The sequence below is a fragment of the Amaranthus tricolor genome, chromosome 14 (assembly GCF_026212465.1).
Source record: "Amaranthus tricolor cultivar Red isolate AtriRed21 chromosome 14, ASM2621246v1, whole genome shotgun sequence".
Lineage (NCBI taxonomy): Eukaryota > Viridiplantae > Streptophyta > Magnoliopsida > Caryophyllales > Amaranthaceae > Amaranthus > Amaranthus tricolor.
The window spans coordinates 5,591,008-5,609,168 of NC_080060.1; the positions used below are offsets into that span (position 1 = coordinate 5,591,008).

Here is an 18,161-nt window from a genome sequence, read left to right on the forward strand (position 1 = left end):
TCAATATCTTAAATGCCTACTCAGAGATGATCTCTCAAAAAAACCGTCTCTCACAAAAATTTGTATTTTAGAATAACGGTACTCTTTACTTCTTGTGGCTTGGAGCCTTATCATGCTTAAAGAAAGCGTTATCATGCTTAAATCGCAATTCGCAAACATCCGAAACATGTGAAACTTATATCTTGGCCAAAGATGTTTTGTTACTTTAAACTCGAGTGGTCTTTTAGCACGCAATATACACATATATAGTTAAGTTAATTTTATTTGATTCATCTAATTAAATGCAAATTTTATTAATAATTTTTATAATTTTTAATTATATAAAATTAAAAGTAACAAGAATTTAAACATTACATTAACAAGTATGCAATCCTAAATGAAAATAAATGAAACATTTAGCAAGGGAACGAAGGTAATAAAAGTACTATAATGGTGCATGTTTGTTGTAGTTTGACCTTTACCGGCTCAATTTTAACAGTAAAATTTCAGTTTTGCAAATCTCTTTGGCATGAAAAACACATCACTAAGCTAGACTGATCATAACCAACCAAGACAACAACAATAACAATAACAAAAACAAACAAAGCGCTTGGGCATTATTGTTCCAAGAAGGCAAGAACGGCAAATTTATAGCTGTGCAAGGGAGACCGGTAAGACTCCATGGCACATCACATAAATGCCAAACCCACAGTAAACAAAAGCTCTCTAAAGTTGCATTTGACAACATCCCGCTTTATTCTAAAAACCTATCCTGCCAATCGAGGATAGACACTGCATCAATTCCATGCCGATATCAACACAACGAAATCTCTTACTTGGTCTTTGACATGTGGACGATCAAGTCAACAACACGGGAACTGCACAATAATTGAGTTTTGTTATGCATTGCAAAACAATAATGTATCAAACATCAAATCGAAAATTACGTCATTATAATTACCTGTAACCCCATTCGTTGTCATACCAAGAAACGAACTTAACAAAGCTCTCGTTCAAAGCAATTCCGGCCTTGGCATCGAAGATGCTTGACCTGAATTCCGATGTGCATCCGTTAGTTCATGATAAAATGATGTTCTACTGGGGGGAGGAACAGATATGGAGATGCCAGGGATAAATTTTTACCTGCTGTCACCGATAAAGTCAGTGGAGACAACATCATCCTCGGTGTAGCCCAAAATTCCCTTCAATTTGCCCTCAGATTCCTCCCTAATGACCACAAAACAAATGTGTAAATCTACCTTCAAAATTCCAAAGTGCCAACAACCAGCCACATGAGTAGATATTGCAGACAAGGAAAAAATTAGGAGCAGCTCACTTGATGGCAGCCTTGATCTGATCATAGGTAGCAGCCTTCTCAAGTCTGACTGTAAGGTCGACAACAGAGACATCAACAGTTGGAACACGGAAAGCCATTCCAGTCAACTTCCCGTTGAGAGCTGGCAAGACCTTTCCAACAGCCTACAGGAAGAAGCAGCAAACATTAAACTTCAAATACTCAAAACGTTAAGGACACGAGTAAAAACCTCAGAACATTTCAAAGTTTCCTCTTGTATATAGTAATCCAGCAACCTCAACCAAAAACGTAACAATTTTATAGATGTAAAATACCTTAGCTGCTCCAGTGCTGCTGGGAATGATGTTATAGGAAGCAGACCTTCCACCTCTCCAGTCCTTGGCAGATGGACCATCAACAGTCTTTTGCGTGGCTGAAATCAGAACAACACATTAGGTCTCAGACAAAAAAAGAACAAGTCAACTACTGAATGCATGACTGACCAGTGATGGAGTGAACAGTGGTCATGAGACCCTCAACAATGCCAAACCTATCATTGATAACCTGAACTACATAAAGAGAAGTTTGTAAGTTATCAAAAGATCATTGAGACATAGGGCATTCTAACTCCAACAAGAGTAGTAAAACAACAAACTAAGGCAAACCTTGGCCAATGGAGCAAGGCAGTTAGTGGTACAACTGGCGTTGGAAACAATGTCAAGCTCTGCCTTGTATTCATGCTCGTTAACACCAACAACAAACATAGGAGCATCTTTGCTTGGAGCAGAGATGACAACTTTCTTGGCACCACCCTAATCAAGCAAAAATCACTAAAACCCATTAGTTTTCATGGACCTTTTCCCTCTATAATCACTTAACAAAATTAAAGGCAAAAATAACAATATGCAACAAAAGCGTTTGTTTGCATGGGTTTGGAAAACATTAAAGACAATAGTTGACATATTCCAGTCTAAACAGAAACCTGCATGTTACTAAAAGTTCTAATGTTTAAGTTCACCAGAGGTGAGATCCTCAACATCACAAGAACAAGAAAACTAAACGACTTCATTTAGCACCAATCACCGAAGAAAACTATAAATCATTCAGAAGGGCATAATCTAAGACAGAAATCCGAGATGAAGACAATGGTGAGAAAGGATTCACCATTCAAAGAACATCTCAATAAACCCGAAATAGGAAAATAACAAAAACAAGTGTACACATTTAGTTAGTTCACCGAAAAAAACAACTATGAAAAATTAATCAAAAAAGTATACACTACCAGTTTAAACAAAACAATATCATTGACAAGTGACTAGTGACTACAATAATCAACATGTAATGTCGCACCCAGATCCAATCTGATATAAGCTATTTCAGCTCGTACCAAATACTTGTATACCCATTTTAATGTAAGTCAAATCTATATGCTATAACATGTGAGAATACTAAACATAAAGAGCAAGCTTAGAAAATGCAAAAACTCTTCAAACAAAAATAAAAGTGACAACTTAAGACCTTCAAATGAGCAGCAGCCTTATCCTTGTCGGTGAAAACTCCAGTGGACTCTACAACGAATTCAGCTCCAGTCTGAGACCACGGGATCTCCTCTGGGTTCCTGTTTAAAGACCACCATTAACAACAACCATTGCATCATCAACCTTTCCAAGTTTCATTATTCGTTTAATTCCTGATGAACACTTCAAAAACATCAATTTTATAGCTTTTATACTTCATTACATAAAAAATAACTAAGTAATAACATCAATCTTACTTAGAAAAATCCTTAAAACAAAATATTAGGATACAGTAGAATACAACTTGTCATTATAACAACTCTAGGGCCTTATAAGTGATAACAAAGAGCTTGTTTTAAGCCATTTGATTAATATAGTTCATTATGAACCAAAACCTGGGCCATCAATCCAAAAATTCAGAATTTAGATGAGGAATGAAACAAGAAAGACTGACCTACAGCCGAAGACGGAGACGGGCTTCTCACCGAAGAGCAAAGTCTTCTCATCCTTGACCTTAAGCTCATGGTGCTTCCATTGACCGTGCACAGAATCATACTTGAACATGTATGTCTACAACCATATTTCAACATTAATTAAGATCTACTTATATGAGTACTAAACAGTAGAGAATCAAAACAAATTTTAAAATTACATGATAAAAATAGGAACAACAGTTATACCATGTAATCAGTGGTGATAAAGGGGTCATTAACAGCGACAAGCTCAACATCGTTCCTCTGGAGGATCACTCTAGCGACCAAACGCCCGATCCTTCCAAAACCTGAGAATTTTCGATGAAACTTATCAGATTCAAATCTTATATACAAACTTCACAAGAATCTAGATGAAATTGGAAATGGAAAATTACCGTTGATTCCAATCTTAACTTTGGCTGCAGATTTAGGAACACCATCAGAAAAACAGATTATTAGATCGATTTAAACAAAAAATTATGCAAGTAAAAAGTGAACAAATTATAAATTGAAAATAGAAAGGATTAACGATAGTATTCCATACCCATTGTAATGGTAAGAACTACAAAGATTGAAAAAAAAGTAAAGGTTGAGAGTGTTTGCTAAAAATGAAAAAAGAGAGAGATAATGACTAGTGGAAAGGGGGTTAGGGTTTTATACTTAGGAAGTGGAAAGAAAATGAGAAAGTGAGACCAAAAATAACGGTAAGATGACTTCAACAATAATGGAGGTGGGGAGAGGTCTACATATGACACCCGATTAATTAAAATTAAATATAATATGAGTCGACTTAAAATAATATATATATATATATATATATATATATATATATATATAAATATATATATATTTAAATTAAAAATTGTCTATTAAATTATGTATATTTATTATAAATTTAAAATTTACGCCAATATTTAAATGTATGAATGAAATTTATTTAATTAAAATAAGATATATAGGACTCGACTCGAAATAATATGGTTATAAAACTTAAATTAAAATTGTCTACTAAATTACATGCATTTATCAAATCTAAAATTTTCGTGTAGTGCGGCGGGAGCATTGTAATTCTTGATAACTTGGGGGTTCATCTTGGAAAAATAATAGAAGTAAAGGAGAAAAAAAGTTATTGCATTAGCAATTGTAAATATAAAAAAAGGCTGATATGAGCATAAATTTGTTATTTATATAGAAATATTCAATATAAAAGTATATAGAGTATACAAAATTATAACAAAAACATATTAAAAAACTAGCTTAATTATATGTAATATAAATGTCATCATTATTTTGATCACTAATATGTACTTCTTGTTTATAAACTAAAATAATTTCAAAACTCCGAATTTTAGGTACTTCTATTATAAAATTCTAATTTTTTATCTTATTTTAAAACATTTAACACTACAAGTGGTAAAAACAAATGTGTGGTATTAATTTATTGGTCTACATATATTTTTCTTTTAAAATTATTTAAAAAGTTTGGATTTTTAATTGGTATGAGTATTTTCCAGTTGAGATTTTTATAATAAAATGCTCAAAAAAGTCAAAAAAAAAATATATTAAAAATAGTATCTCAAATTGAAGTTTTTTAATTTAAACACCCATACTCAGGATTTTTTATTTCAATTTTTCCTATTCAAAAATCAGTTTGAGTTTTGTTTTTATTTTTGTTTTTGTTTTTGTTTTGTTTTTATTGATCAAATTAATTGAGATGGTTCTAGAATTTAGGGGGAAAAAAGAGTAGAGAAAGTTCAAAATAAGGGGTATTGGTTAAAGAGTAGAGTTGTGGTCCTTGTGGACTAGCTAAACATTGGAGTCGAAAAAGGAGTGGGATTGGTAGGTCAAGGAATATTTGAAAAAAATAAGTCATTTGAATAAAAATAGTCAAAATCTAAGTTTTAGGTAAACTTTAATCCTAAAATAAACGTTTATGGCTTATATGGCTACTTTTTACATTTTCACTTTATTATGCAATATAATACGTTATCTTGATCATTTATACCTTAGGTTATACATAGTTACAAATCATAAAAAATCCATATTATAAAAATACACGATTAATCGATCCAAAAAAATCTCACGTTATTTATATACTTTTTTTACATTAATCGCAATATATAAATTAAGCTTGACTAATAAACAAACTAAAAAATATGTGTAGCAAATAATTCAGAACAAAGGTAGTATTAGTTAATTAATAATAATGACATTGTGAAGAAAAATATTCCTATTAGCTGCAATCCCAAATATAAATCATTCTTTTATAGAGTCATCATCGTCATATACAATGTATTTCGCTCATAGAAAGATACGGTCAGGGTTTGCGAAGGGAAAGACACGACAACTTATAACCATAAAAGAGAGTGCGGCCAAAAGAGTCTCCCAACTCGAAAAAGATTAAGAGAAGTTTCTGTAACGAAAAAGATAAAAAAATACATATTGATAAATAATAATAATAATTATTATTATTATTATTATTGAAAAAAGTTGTTAATGGTGTGGACAGTTGCATACTTGCATGGAACATGACACACTCCCTTTATAAAAAGTTGTATTAAGCTCATCCAACCATTTGTATAGTCCAGCGGCCAATTTTTCCCACCTCTAGAGAGTATCTTTCTTCTTCACATAAATAAACTAAAGTCCTTTATAAACAGAATCTATATTATTTTAGTATATATCAATTTAAAAATACTAAATATTTTTTATAATTATAATTAGGGAAAATTAAAAAAAAAAACTACCTAAAATCTATAACACTTTATACAAATAGCTACCACTTAACAGAAAATGTTACTTGGCCGTTAAATTTGAGGGTTTGACTGTTATTAAAAAGTTAGGAAAAAAAGAATAACACGTGTTAATTTTTGGTTGGTTAAATCAATTTTTAGCTTTAATTTTTTTTTAAAAAAAAAAGTTCTTTTCTTTATTTTTCATTTTTTTTATTTCTTTTGTTATTAAGTTATTTAAAATAAATAAATTAAATTAACAAAAAAAGACCCCAAGAACAATTGTCTCCATTCCCAAATATCACCGCCACCTCCCACCTAATACTTCCACAACCACCCACATCGACACTCACCCACTCAATCACCCCCAACATTCAATTTCAGCCGGCAATCCTACCCAAAGAGATAACCGTTTTGAGGAGTCTTGATTGGAAAATCAAAATAAGAAAATGCAATGGTGAATGAATGTTTTATTGAAGTTAGGTTATGAATATTATCCAAGTAATGGTTGGCTTAATGTCTAGTTTTTGAGTTGTTGGAGGTCATTTGATTCTAACTAAATACTCCATCCTATTCATCCTATTCATTGATTAAAAATATTTTTTATCATTTTTTTATCCTTTTATCTTTAATACAACAACACAACAACACAAAAATATCAATGCCCTTTATAAAAAAAAATAAATTTCCATCCACTTTTAAGTGGATCCCAATCCCTCTTTGGTTTTAATACAAAATCCAAATATCACTTCATCTATGAATAAGAAGTAGTAAATATAGAACAACACCTCCTTCCTCTGTCCTATTATTTTTGCCCAAAAGATAATTAGTGGAGAAACTAAAAAAAATTAAATATAGTGATAATTTATGAAAAAGTAAGAAAAATATATAGATCGAGATAAAATGATAAGTCAAATCTCTAAATCAAAATTAAGTAACAAATTTAGGCCATTATGTTAAAAGTAAAAATTTAGCAAAGTGGAATGATCAATTAAATTAAAAAGTAATATAAATTTAATAGGAAAAAGGTACTCATTTTTAATGCAATATTACAAACAAAATTCTACTAAATTTATGCAATTTTATTAATATTTTCTTTATATTGGTGCTACCAATGACTTTCTATCCTGGATCCGCCATCGCGTCCATTCAACCCTAGCCTTAATGAACATCACATGTTTTACAGGGTCACAAATAAAACCACTATTTTTGTTTGAAGAGGGGTCAAGGGTAGTGAATAGGGATGTTCAATGGGCCGAGTCCTCATTTTGGGCCCTTATCTGGTCTGTTTTTAGAAGGGTTTTGTAAGGGTCGGGCCTAAAACGGGCTATACTATAAAAGGACACAATAAGGGATGAAAACGGGCCTTTGTAAATAGTATAATTAATGTATAATTTAAATATTATAAATGACAATGTCAATAAAATTATTAATATTTTTCAATCTAATTATTATAACTGATAATTTAATAGTTATAAATTGATAAATGGGAATTAAAATAATTTTTAGTAATAAAAATGGGCCGGATTGAGCTTTAAAAGCCCGGCCCATTTAAAGCCCGGCCCAATTAAAGCCCATATTAGTTTTAAGGATATTTGAAAAAAATAAGATTTTTTAAAAACTTTAATCAAAAAATAAGCTTTGGCCAAACTTTATTCCCAAAATAAGTGTCTTTGGCCCCAAAGCTAGGCTCGGTATGTAATCACTGTTACTAACAGCGAGTATAAAGAAATAGTCAAAATTTTAGTCAAGCTATATGTCGCTGTTACTAACAGTGAAATAAGGCTTTGACTGATCAATGGTCAAGTCGCTGTTAATAACAGCGACTTTAGGCTTAGAAACAAGCTAAAGGGTGCCGCTCCTTTTGCATTTATCACGAATTACAAAGAATCTGCCCCTACATAAAGCTCACTAATTTTGTTTTACTATCCCTGTATATGTGTAATCGGTATCATATTTTGTTTTATGATAGACAATATTTGACATAATAAAACAAAAGAAAATTACACATATACTATCTCTCAATGTCTCTACATATGTAGAATATTTGTTGGTAATCCCACATCAAATAAAATAATTATTATATATTTGATAATCGGTAGTAAATGCTTGAATTGAGAATAATTTATTGTATAAATTTTCATGATATGTATCATGTGAAAATTTGATCATAAAAAAAATTGTGAGCCAAAAATTTGTGATTTTTAATTAGCGTATAATACCGCATTTTAAAATGATAATGAATTGGAATGAATTTTGTAAAAAAAAGAAGATTGTTGAACAAGAATAAGCATCATCACTAAACTTCTCAAGAGATATTTCTACCGAACTTTTCATTATCATTAGTACTATTTAATCTCCATTATTAAACAGGACGCTAGTGTTTAAAAGTAAATTAGCAAAAGGATAAAAATAAGGTAATCATACCAAGGAAGATCCAAAGCATTTCTTTGGACCCTTTCAAACTAATACTATATATAAAGATAAAAGATTAATTACAAGTGGAATTAGATTACATGATAGATGTTACTTTTGCCTATAATCCATTCACTCTAAGGACACGCAATAAGAAAAAACAAAAAACATTTTAAATTAAAATTAGTGAGCTTTATGTAGGGGCAGATTCTTTGTAATCCGTGATAAATGCAAAAGGAGTGGCATCCTTTACTTGACTATTGATCAGTCAAAGCCTTATTTCGCTGTTACTGTTAGTAACAGCGACATATAGCTTGACTAAAATTTTGACCATTTCTTTATAATCGTTGTTAATAACAGCGATTACGTACCGAGCCTAGCTTTGGGGCCAAAGACGCTTATTTTGAAAATAAAGTTTAGGCCAAAGCTTATTTTTTGATTAAAGTTATTAAAAAATTTTATTTTTTTCAAATATACTTAGTTTTAAAGTAGCCCAACCTATATTTACTTAAGCCCACCCGGCCCATTAAACACCCCTAGCAGTGAAAATGGTGGAGGAAGAGGGCTTCACAAATGACAAAGATGGGGTTTGAGGCAGTTGAAAGTTCAAACTAGTTAAGAAAGTGCGGTGGGGCAACGGGTTTTTGACCGTTGGGGAAGGCAGTGAAGGGAACTTGGGGTGGATCTTAGCGGGCCGTTGAGGCTAGGGTTAATTTGTAGGTGGCGCTGGTTGGGGCCGCCAGTTAAAGTTGGGTGTAAAGTGGTGTTTGAGTGTACAAGGCCAAGAATTTGAGATGGACCATGACAGAAGCTGAGAAGAGGAAGGAGGATAGAAGAGGAGGACCTTCAGCTTCAACTTGCTAACCTTGGTAGTGCCTGCAAAGCTCAGTGACAACTGACAAGAGATCAAGGAGTCTTTGTTTTCGGTAGTATGATATTGGGATTTTTTTAAATTTATGTGTTTTATTTAACGGTCAATTAACATTTTCTGTTAAATGATATTTATTTGCAAAGAATTATATCATATTAAGTAGTTTTTTGCAAAAAAATTAGATTTAATACATTTTTACAAAAAAGTGCTATAAATTAGATAGTTTTTTTATAATTTTTTCTTATAATTAATTGTACTTATCAAGTGAAAAAACATTATTTTTGTATCTTTAAAAATTCATGTTTTTAAAATGCATTAATGTAATGGGATAATTTTTCCATCGAGAGGAGATTATTACTCCTCCGTCCATGTCATTTTGTCCAAATTGCTTTTGACACAGGGACTAAAAAGTTAGTAAAATGAATTAATGTAATGGGATATTTAAAAATAAAAGAAAGAATATTAAGGAAGAAAAAAGGTGTAAAGTCATATCTAAAATAGAAATAAGACAAATTCAATAATACAGTATAAAATAAAAAATTGGACAAATTAAATTGAACACAAGAATATAATTTATTATGTCTTTTTCAATTTTCCCTCTTTAAACATTTTATGAGTTTTTTTGTTAAATCGGCCCTAGACTGGTTAAAGGAGTTCCAATAGGGCTCCGGATCACACCCAAACATGGAGAGGCGAGTAAAGGCAAAAAGGACGGGACCTACTGAACATCAAATTGAACTTCAATGGGGCTATCAACATTGATGGAAACAAAGTCTAGTGGTTAAACGATTTTCCTTTCACCCTTGTGACTGAAAGGTTTAAATCCCACTAGTTACACGAATATTTGATTTTCCTTACCCTCACCTATAAGAAATTTTCTTGCGTACCACTTAATCAAACTTAGAATAGTGAGCATTCTTCTTTCTATAAGATTTTCAAGCACAAAGGAATCAACTATCCTTTTTGATTTCCTACCCACATAAAAGATATCTTTTAGCAAGTGGAAACAACTAAAGGATAAGTCTGAAAGCGCATCATACTATTGTTATCTGGAATGGCATTCGGTTTGGAACATGGAACGGGAACGGAAATAAGAAACACAATCTAAGTTGACTTGGGGACGATTGAGTACGAAATACATTATGTACAAAAAATATATTTGAAAATTAAAATTAAATTAAAATGATTTTTTTGCTTTAAGAAATTGTCTTTAAGTGGAAGTTTTTTAGTAACTATGCATCACACCAGTGCCAACCATCAAACCCTGATATGCCAATTAATCGAGTGTGCAGGCGGCTCGAAAGCACAGAGCAATATCACCTATGAAGCATGCAGCATCTAGATAAGAATGCTAGAGTATACAGGATGTCACAAAGCAGAAAGAATCACTGCCATCAGTTCCTAAAAGCTTTTCATATTCACTATAAGAAATGAACTCAAAGCCCATGCGCAATGTTTAGGTATCATCATCTGGCAGCTCAGAATGAGAAAAAGATCTAAAATAAACAAAATAAGAGCTTCAACTGCACTGGATGAGACCCAAATCATTTTGGGTAAAATTTAATAGAAAGTGAAATTGGATTGGAGAATAACATAAAAACAAGTAGATGATAGAAATAAGTGGTTACGATAGAAAGAGATAATAAGTTTGTGGATGAGATTTAAAGAAAGAAAGTGAGAGCACTGCCAAAAAGAAAAAAAGTGTAAAATGAGCGGAACAAATTAAAATGGAAAGATGTACAAATTAAGAGGGACAGAAAGAGAACAAGCCAAGAATTATTCGTTTCAAATCTCATTAAGAAACAAGAGTGAATCCAGAAACAAGAGTGAATCCCAAGACTAAGAAAAGTCGTCATTATCCCTTTTCACCAAAGTAGGGCAAATCACATACATACATACAAATACATGTATATGGTTCAACAAATGGCATCCCATGTTTCATAGTTTCATATTGAACATAATAGCACAAGGGGCTGGGCTGTATCAGTAAACTAAACACTAGGGATTATCCAGAAATGCCTACAAATCGCAATTTCAGGATTTATGAAAATATGCTAACAATCTTTTCCCCTTAGGCTTGTAGTATCGAAGCCTTTAGTATAGACAGTACATGCTAAAAAAACAGTCCATGAAACAAGTAACAATGAACCAACCGAAACAAATTATAGACCTTAAAATAAAAAGTGTACATCGAGTATATTTATGGAAAACGAGACTTCACTAAATTTGATGGATAAGAAAGATTACTCAAGTAAATTCCTATTGCAGCTAAAATTTTCACTTCATCCTGTATAACCTAAAGAAAGAGACATACCTATAGGAGGCTACAGCCCACACCTTTCCAAGTCTAAACAAAGCATGAGCAAAAGCAAACACTCCATTGAGAAGTCTGATATTCATTAAACTTAAAGCATATTAACAATTTTTAAGACAAAATAAAAGTCATAAATAAGGAAAATGAAGTTATAACTCCCACATTTTCTCCCCAAATAATTTTTTAAAGAATGAAAATGAAAAGATTTAGTACAATTGTAAATTCCATGCAAATAAATTGTCAGCCTCCTGTGTATTTTCACCTTTGATTGCAAAACCCTAGATCATTAAAGAATCCTGAATCGCAAAACCCTCTTCACAATTTGGTAAATGGTCATGGTCATGCTCATCAGCCCAGCATCTTGCAATAAATCAGGGTCCGAAAGGGAGAGGTAGCAGACATATCATACCCATACCCACTCGAGGGAGAGGGCAGGAGAAATGCGCACAGTCAAATAAAACCCCCAAGTACACAATTTGGTAAATCAATTTGGAAATTCCAGCAATTACCAACAGACTAACAAAACAGAGGTTAGTGAGGATTGGAAGCGAATTTAATAACACTATCACTGATGCAAATCTTCACAATGTAATAGCAGGGACAGAGGACACCCAGACAGTAACATACTTAGCATGTAGAAGACCAATCTTAAAAAAAAATATAATCTTCACAATATGCTTCATTTAACTTAACAACAAATTGCAAACCTGACTCCTGATGATAAATACATTCAGAACAAGATGTATCACCTGAAACAATTTCAAAAAACGAAAAGAAACTGAGGTTAGGGTATAACAAACAACGGAACAGCAAACATTTATGCAATTAACTCAATATACATACGAAGTTTTGCTAGTTAATTGCAAACCACGATCCATATGGAGGGATAGAGTACATGATACAACAACTAGATAAGCATGCGGACTGTATAGACATCACAAAGCAGAAGGAATTAAACCATTTGGCAGCTTGGCGCTAAATCAGAAGCAATGAATGGATCACTGATTCACTGTCATCAGTTCCTATAAACTTTTCATGTTCATTATAAGAAATGAACTCAAAGCCCATGCGCAATGTTCAGGAATCATCATTTGACAGCTCGGAATGAGACAAAAAATTGGGGAAAAAAAAAGAGCTGCGAGTCTGCGACTGCACTTATTGTTACCAAACAGACAGGACAGACTGCATCAACCAAGATTTCAATCCCAAACACACAAGTCCAGTTTCATATCAGCTACTGATTACTAGCAACATACTTACTATGATGAGTCTATAATAATGTTTTCATATCAGCTACTGATTACTAGCAACATACTTACTATGATGAGTCTATAATAATGTCAGTAAGCTAGGGGAAACATAACTGTTACTCATTCTGCCTTTTTTTTATCTTTCCATTTGGAATTTTCGACAGAATCAAGCCAAATAATAAATACACATTAGATAACATTAAATGAATAAAATGATGTAAAAAATTTAGATTTTATAGATAAAAATATATAATCACTATAATGCCATTAAATTAAGCTAGGTATGAAAATGGATAGATGTGATTTGATTTGAGCAGCACAATTATGTAAGCTACGAAAAGGACATCGTGGGCCTATAAATAAGTCATAATGGAATGATTCATCTTCGGACCCTCCACGGATCAATGATTGCATTTTCAGATGCAAAATAATATACATATATATACACAACAAAGATCCAGCTAACGAAAAATATATATAACACAAATATATTACAAAATATAATGTCAAAAATATTCTCCTTGTCTTCATCGTCCTCATCCAATGCACTAACTGGGAGGGCCTAATTCTCTACTTGTGATACTAGGACGTCATGACATGGTGTCGAAATGAAGGAGACTAGATGTGCATACTTGATGAGGCCCCTCTCATGGATATGCCAAGTCAACTTGAGAACCCCGGAGAAGACTACGTGTTCCCAATTCCTATTTGCTAGTGCAGATTACCTAAGCCATTCCTTGGCTGGAACGGATCATAGCTTAGCTCGACACCCATGTAGGATGGCCATCCCCTCTTGTTGATCATAGGCATAAAACAATTCGTATAAGTGTTAGCGTAACTCTCAGAAGTATAACAATGGTCGATGAATCTCGAATAAGGCAAATGTCTTGCATACAAACGGCAAGTACATGAGAGCAAGGTAAGTGGTATATGGTCAATTTGTTGCAGGTACATGTCTTAGCTCCGAAATCCACAATATAAATTTTGTTACCCTTCGAGTTACCTATTGCCTTGCCCGCTCTTGACTTGATAGACGCCTTGTTGTAAATTAACGGTAGTAACCTCATGGAAAGTAGCCTTCTCGAAGTCATGTGCAATGATCTTTGCAGCATGAGAAGTATATATATTTCCATTATCTTTCCATATAAATGCATTTTCACGACTTCTAACAAAATGATCATTAACATGGTAAAAGGTGAATTCAACAAGTTTAGTCACAGGCAAGAAACGAACACCCTTCATCAAATAGTTGAAGAATTCAGCTTCATTAGTGTTGGTCACACCGTACCTATACCCCCCATCATGACACAACGACCATTTACAAATGTCCCCTACATCATCAATCCATGTAAGTGCCTCTGGTTTTATAGTTCCTATTTTTCTCAAACCACTAGTGACCTTATGTTGTTGTCTCTGTTCGACAGTCGTTCCAAACGCTTTTTTCAACTCGATATTTCCATGGTCACGGTTGAAGTTGCTAAGTAGATGACGAATGCAAAATCTATGATAAGCAAGCGGTGGTTGCCATTGTGGCTCTTCCATAGTTGCCATTATGCTGTCATGCCTTTTAGATATGACACATATACCAACCCTCTTTGTCACATGCCTTCGAATCAAAGACATGAACCAAGACCATGCAGCTGTAGATTCCTTTTCAACCAATGCAAAGGCAAATGGAAAAAATCCCTTGTCGCCATCCTGAGAAATCGCAGTTAAAAGTGAGTAACGATACTTACCAAACAAATGTGTACCATGAATGGCAATAAGAGGCTTGCAATAATTGAATCCATCAATGCTAGGTTTGAATGCTCAGAAAACACGATGGAAAGTCCTATAATTGTTGAGACAACACAAACCAGTATTATCTTCCTTGAAAGACCATTCAACTATTGTCCCAGGATTTGTTTGTTGCATCACTTTGAAGAAGCGCGGAAGGAGTGCATAGAAGTCTTCCCAACTACCATAAATAGGAACAATGGCTTTTTGTTTAACACACCATGCCCACTTATGAGGAACATCTATACCAAACTTATCTTTCACCATCTGTCGAACCATTGATACCCTTATCGATGGATCTTGAGCAACACATTTTTGAATCACGTTATAAATCGCAGAAGACGTCAAATGAATATGTCCAAATGAGACATTATTGCTAGCTACTTCACAACACTCATGTTTCCCATTGTAAGTGACAATTTCAAAGGCAAATAAATTCGAATTCCTAATAGCCTTAAGTTTCCAATCACACCCCCTTTTACATTTCAACTCCAACGTTGTTTGATTTGAAGTCATAGTTTTGTACTCCACGTTTCTATGAATGTGATACAACCTAATAGATTCCAAAAGAGATTCCTTGTGATCAAAAAGTTGTCCTATTTGGAACTCCCTTCTTTATTGAAAGTCGTATCACATGCCCACGTCCTCCAGGAGTTATCCTCTCTGTATTCGGTTAGTGGAGGAACAAGGGCATAAGGTGTACAATTTTAGGTGCATTTCTCATCTTTGTTTGTTGGATTTGAGGGGTTTTAAAAGGAGTATATGACGATGATGGCATACACAAAGTTTGACTTTCTTGAGTTTGAAAATGTGTGTGCTTAGCTTAGGCAAGGGCAGATCTAGAAAAAAAAATTAAATGATGTCGATAATTCAAATATATAAACTACATTAAACAACAAAAAAAATTACATTCAACATATAATCATTCCATCGTCTGATTTGAGTAATAGCTCCTCAACCCATAATATAAAAAATTGCATTCAACATATAATCATTGCATCATCTAAAAACTATTGTTATCGATTGAAAGAAGCTTCGTGAACCCATAATAGCTCCTCAACCATTTTAGTAACTACTAATTGAATGAGCCTCTTCAAAAACTTTTTGAAGAAATGTGCCAAACTAAGTGTCATTAACAATATAAGGATATGGAGATCTATCGTGATTGGCATTTTATAAATGCATTTTTTTGAAATAAAAAAAAAGGAATTATGAGAGCTTGAACTGATGACTAATGGGTTAAAAGACAACTACTCTACCAACTTAGCCAACATATTCTATAGTAATATTTGTTTTTCTCCAAAGTTTAAGTGATATCCTACCCTTGAATCTGACTAGAGAATACAGAGATGAAATCGCGAGCAAAGTTTGTTATGTTGCTAAAACGTTTAAGTTTTGATTTTCAAAAGTTCCTCTTCTACAGACAACTCTAGTGAATAATAACCCGAAGACTTGCATACTCCCGCATAGCCTCTAATGACTCTTCGTCAACAGTTAGATATTAGATATGCTATAAATATTCAATTTACCCCATAATTAAATTTCAATTTCACACGCATAGATTGATTCAATCTCAAATTTTGAACACACATGATTTTTTAATTCACTTAGACGCATGCGCTAGTTCAGTACTTGCATACGATCAATTTATGTTTTCCCCCCAACATAATCAACCGTTGTATTTCTTTGGTGAATTTGTCCATCCCAATGACACAACATAACTAAACACAAAAAAAAAAGCCATTTTCTATGAAATAAACATAAATACAAACAACAATCAGATTTATATTCCAAACTTAACACAAAACCCTAAATTACAAATAAACTTAGTTACTAGATACAAAAAAAAACCCTAAAATTATTAATTCAACACAAAAAATCCTAATATAAACACTAAATGATACTACAATCAAAGACAACATCAACAACATTGCCATTTGCTACATATCAATAAAGCTATACGTAAATCTCAATTTTCACTGGTTTTCATCTGTTCCTAAATAGATCTCAATTTGGAAAGTAGTTTATGGGAAGCTTATTTTTAAAATTATTTTATAAATTAAGCTTAAAACTTTAAAAGATTCTTGAATGACTCCCAAAAAGTCAATAAAGCTATACATTCAACAGCACTAAAAAACAAAGCCTGAGAAATTGTAGTTGCAACTGTAACTAAGCAAATTGATTAAGTTTGAAAAAGGCACTGATGAAGCATGAAAGGTATATCAACTATTTATCGATGATAAGGGTTGCTACAGTAGCGAGAACATTTCTCGCTTTCACATTAGCTGATAAGCAGCCTTTCAAATAAAACAATTGTATATAAGTATTGGCAGTAACAGTATCAGAAACAAAATTCCATTCGGCAAGAGCAAGTAATTGAAGAAGACTTACAGAGAAGAGAATAATGGCGAAACCCTAGATGAAATCGAAATCTCCGAGAAGTAGCACCGCCGCTAGCAAGTGTGCAGCCATTTATCTTGATCCCCGCCCTTAAATTGCTTCAATTTTAATTTGCGCTTTGAGCGTGGCCCAATCCCGGTTTTTTATAAAAAAAACAGTCGAATGAAATACGTGCGATCAATCATAGGTTTAGCTAACAGTTCAATAAAAAATTCCTGAAAATAATTTAATTTTTTATAAAATTTATTTGTTATAATTTAAAATTACGGCAAATAATATAATTTTTGTTGATTTTCGTATAATAATACTAACTTTTAGTTAACCATGAATAATGTTAACTTATGGATGTGCATTCTTAGAATAATACAAACTTTTGTTTAACCATTAATTTACCTTTGTTTTTTTGTCAAATAGTATACTATAAACAAAAGTTGGTATGATTCTATGCAAACATCCCCTTAAGTTTGTACTTCTATTATTCATTGTTAATCAAAAATTAGTATTAGTGAAGAAAATCAGTAAAAATTTGTATTATTCACGATAATTTATCCTTTATATAATTTCATTTTAATGTTTGGAATAGAGATTTTCGACCTTGGAAGTTATATAAGTCTTGAAATGATCATTTAAAATTTTGCAGCTCAATCATTTATAGAATAGTCATTTTAAGTCTTGAATTTGATAATTTAAAATTTTTGGAATAAATATTTCAGATCTTGGAGTAGTCATGCAAAGTTGTTAACTATTGATGAAGAAAAAGTAAGAGTTGAAGTAGGACCACTTCAAAACATTGAAGTTGTGATTTTAATCCTTATAATAGATATTTTAATGTTTAGAGTATGTAGGTAAAAAAAAAAATTAAATCTTTGAAAAATATAGATTAAGATTTAGAGTATGAGTTTTAAAAATAAAATTGACATTTTAAGTTTTAAATTAGGTGTTTAAAGAGTTAGAGTAGGCACCTAATAAATAAAACAAAGCCTTTAGAGGATGAATATTAAGATTTGAACTAGGAGCATTGGATTTAGTTTATGTAAAAAGATTTAATTTTATTTTAATGAACATCCGTATAGGTCACATGGGTATACTGGCCAAGTACAAGAATTTGTTATTTAAAAAAAGGCAATTCTCAAATTAGAT

The 18,161-nt window shown here is 32.4% G+C and overlaps 2 protein-coding genes across 3 annotated transcripts; both read right to left on the reverse strand.

The window, feature by feature from the left end:
• Positions 1-401: 401 nt before the first annotated feature.
• On the reverse strand, positions 402-4,012 carry LOC130799967 (glyceraldehyde-3-phosphate dehydrogenase). The gene is made up of 12 exons (XM_057663279.1): positions 3,808-4,012; positions 3,659-3,682; positions 3,471-3,571; positions 3,245-3,360; positions 2,792-2,891; positions 1,939-2,085; positions 1,777-1,837; positions 1,609-1,706; positions 1,316-1,458; positions 1,123-1,206; positions 941-1,030; positions 402-857 (listed from the first exon to the last, which is right to left on the reverse strand). The coding sequence occupies exons 1-12, from the start codon at positions 3,809-3,811 to the stop codon at positions 812-814; spliced, it is 1,014 nt and encodes a 337-aa protein (XP_057519262.1). The 5' UTR covers positions 3,812-4,012; the 3' UTR covers positions 402-811.
• A 4,859-nt stretch (positions 4,013-8,871) lies between these two features.
• On the reverse strand, positions 8,872-17,184 carry LOC130799968 (uncharacterized). Of its 2 annotated transcripts, none has more exons than XR_009039353.1 (2): positions 17,013-17,184; positions 8,872-12,344 (listed from the first exon to the last, which is right to left on the reverse strand). XR_009039353.1 is itself a non-coding variant. In XM_057663280.1 (2 exons), exon 2 carries the CDS (start codon positions 14,466-14,468, stop codon positions 13,845-13,847), a length of 624 nt encoding a protein of 207 aa, XP_057519263.1. In that variant the 5' UTR covers positions 14,469-14,543; positions 17,013-17,165; the 3' UTR covers positions 12,351-13,844. The 2 variants fall into 2 exon arrangements, 1 of the variants encoding a protein (XP_057519263.1); XM_057663280.1 differs by lacking the exon at positions 8,872-12,344 and adding an exon at positions 12,351-14,543 and having other exon boundaries at positions 17,013-17,165.
• Between the last annotated feature and the right edge of the window lie 977 nt (positions 17,185-18,161).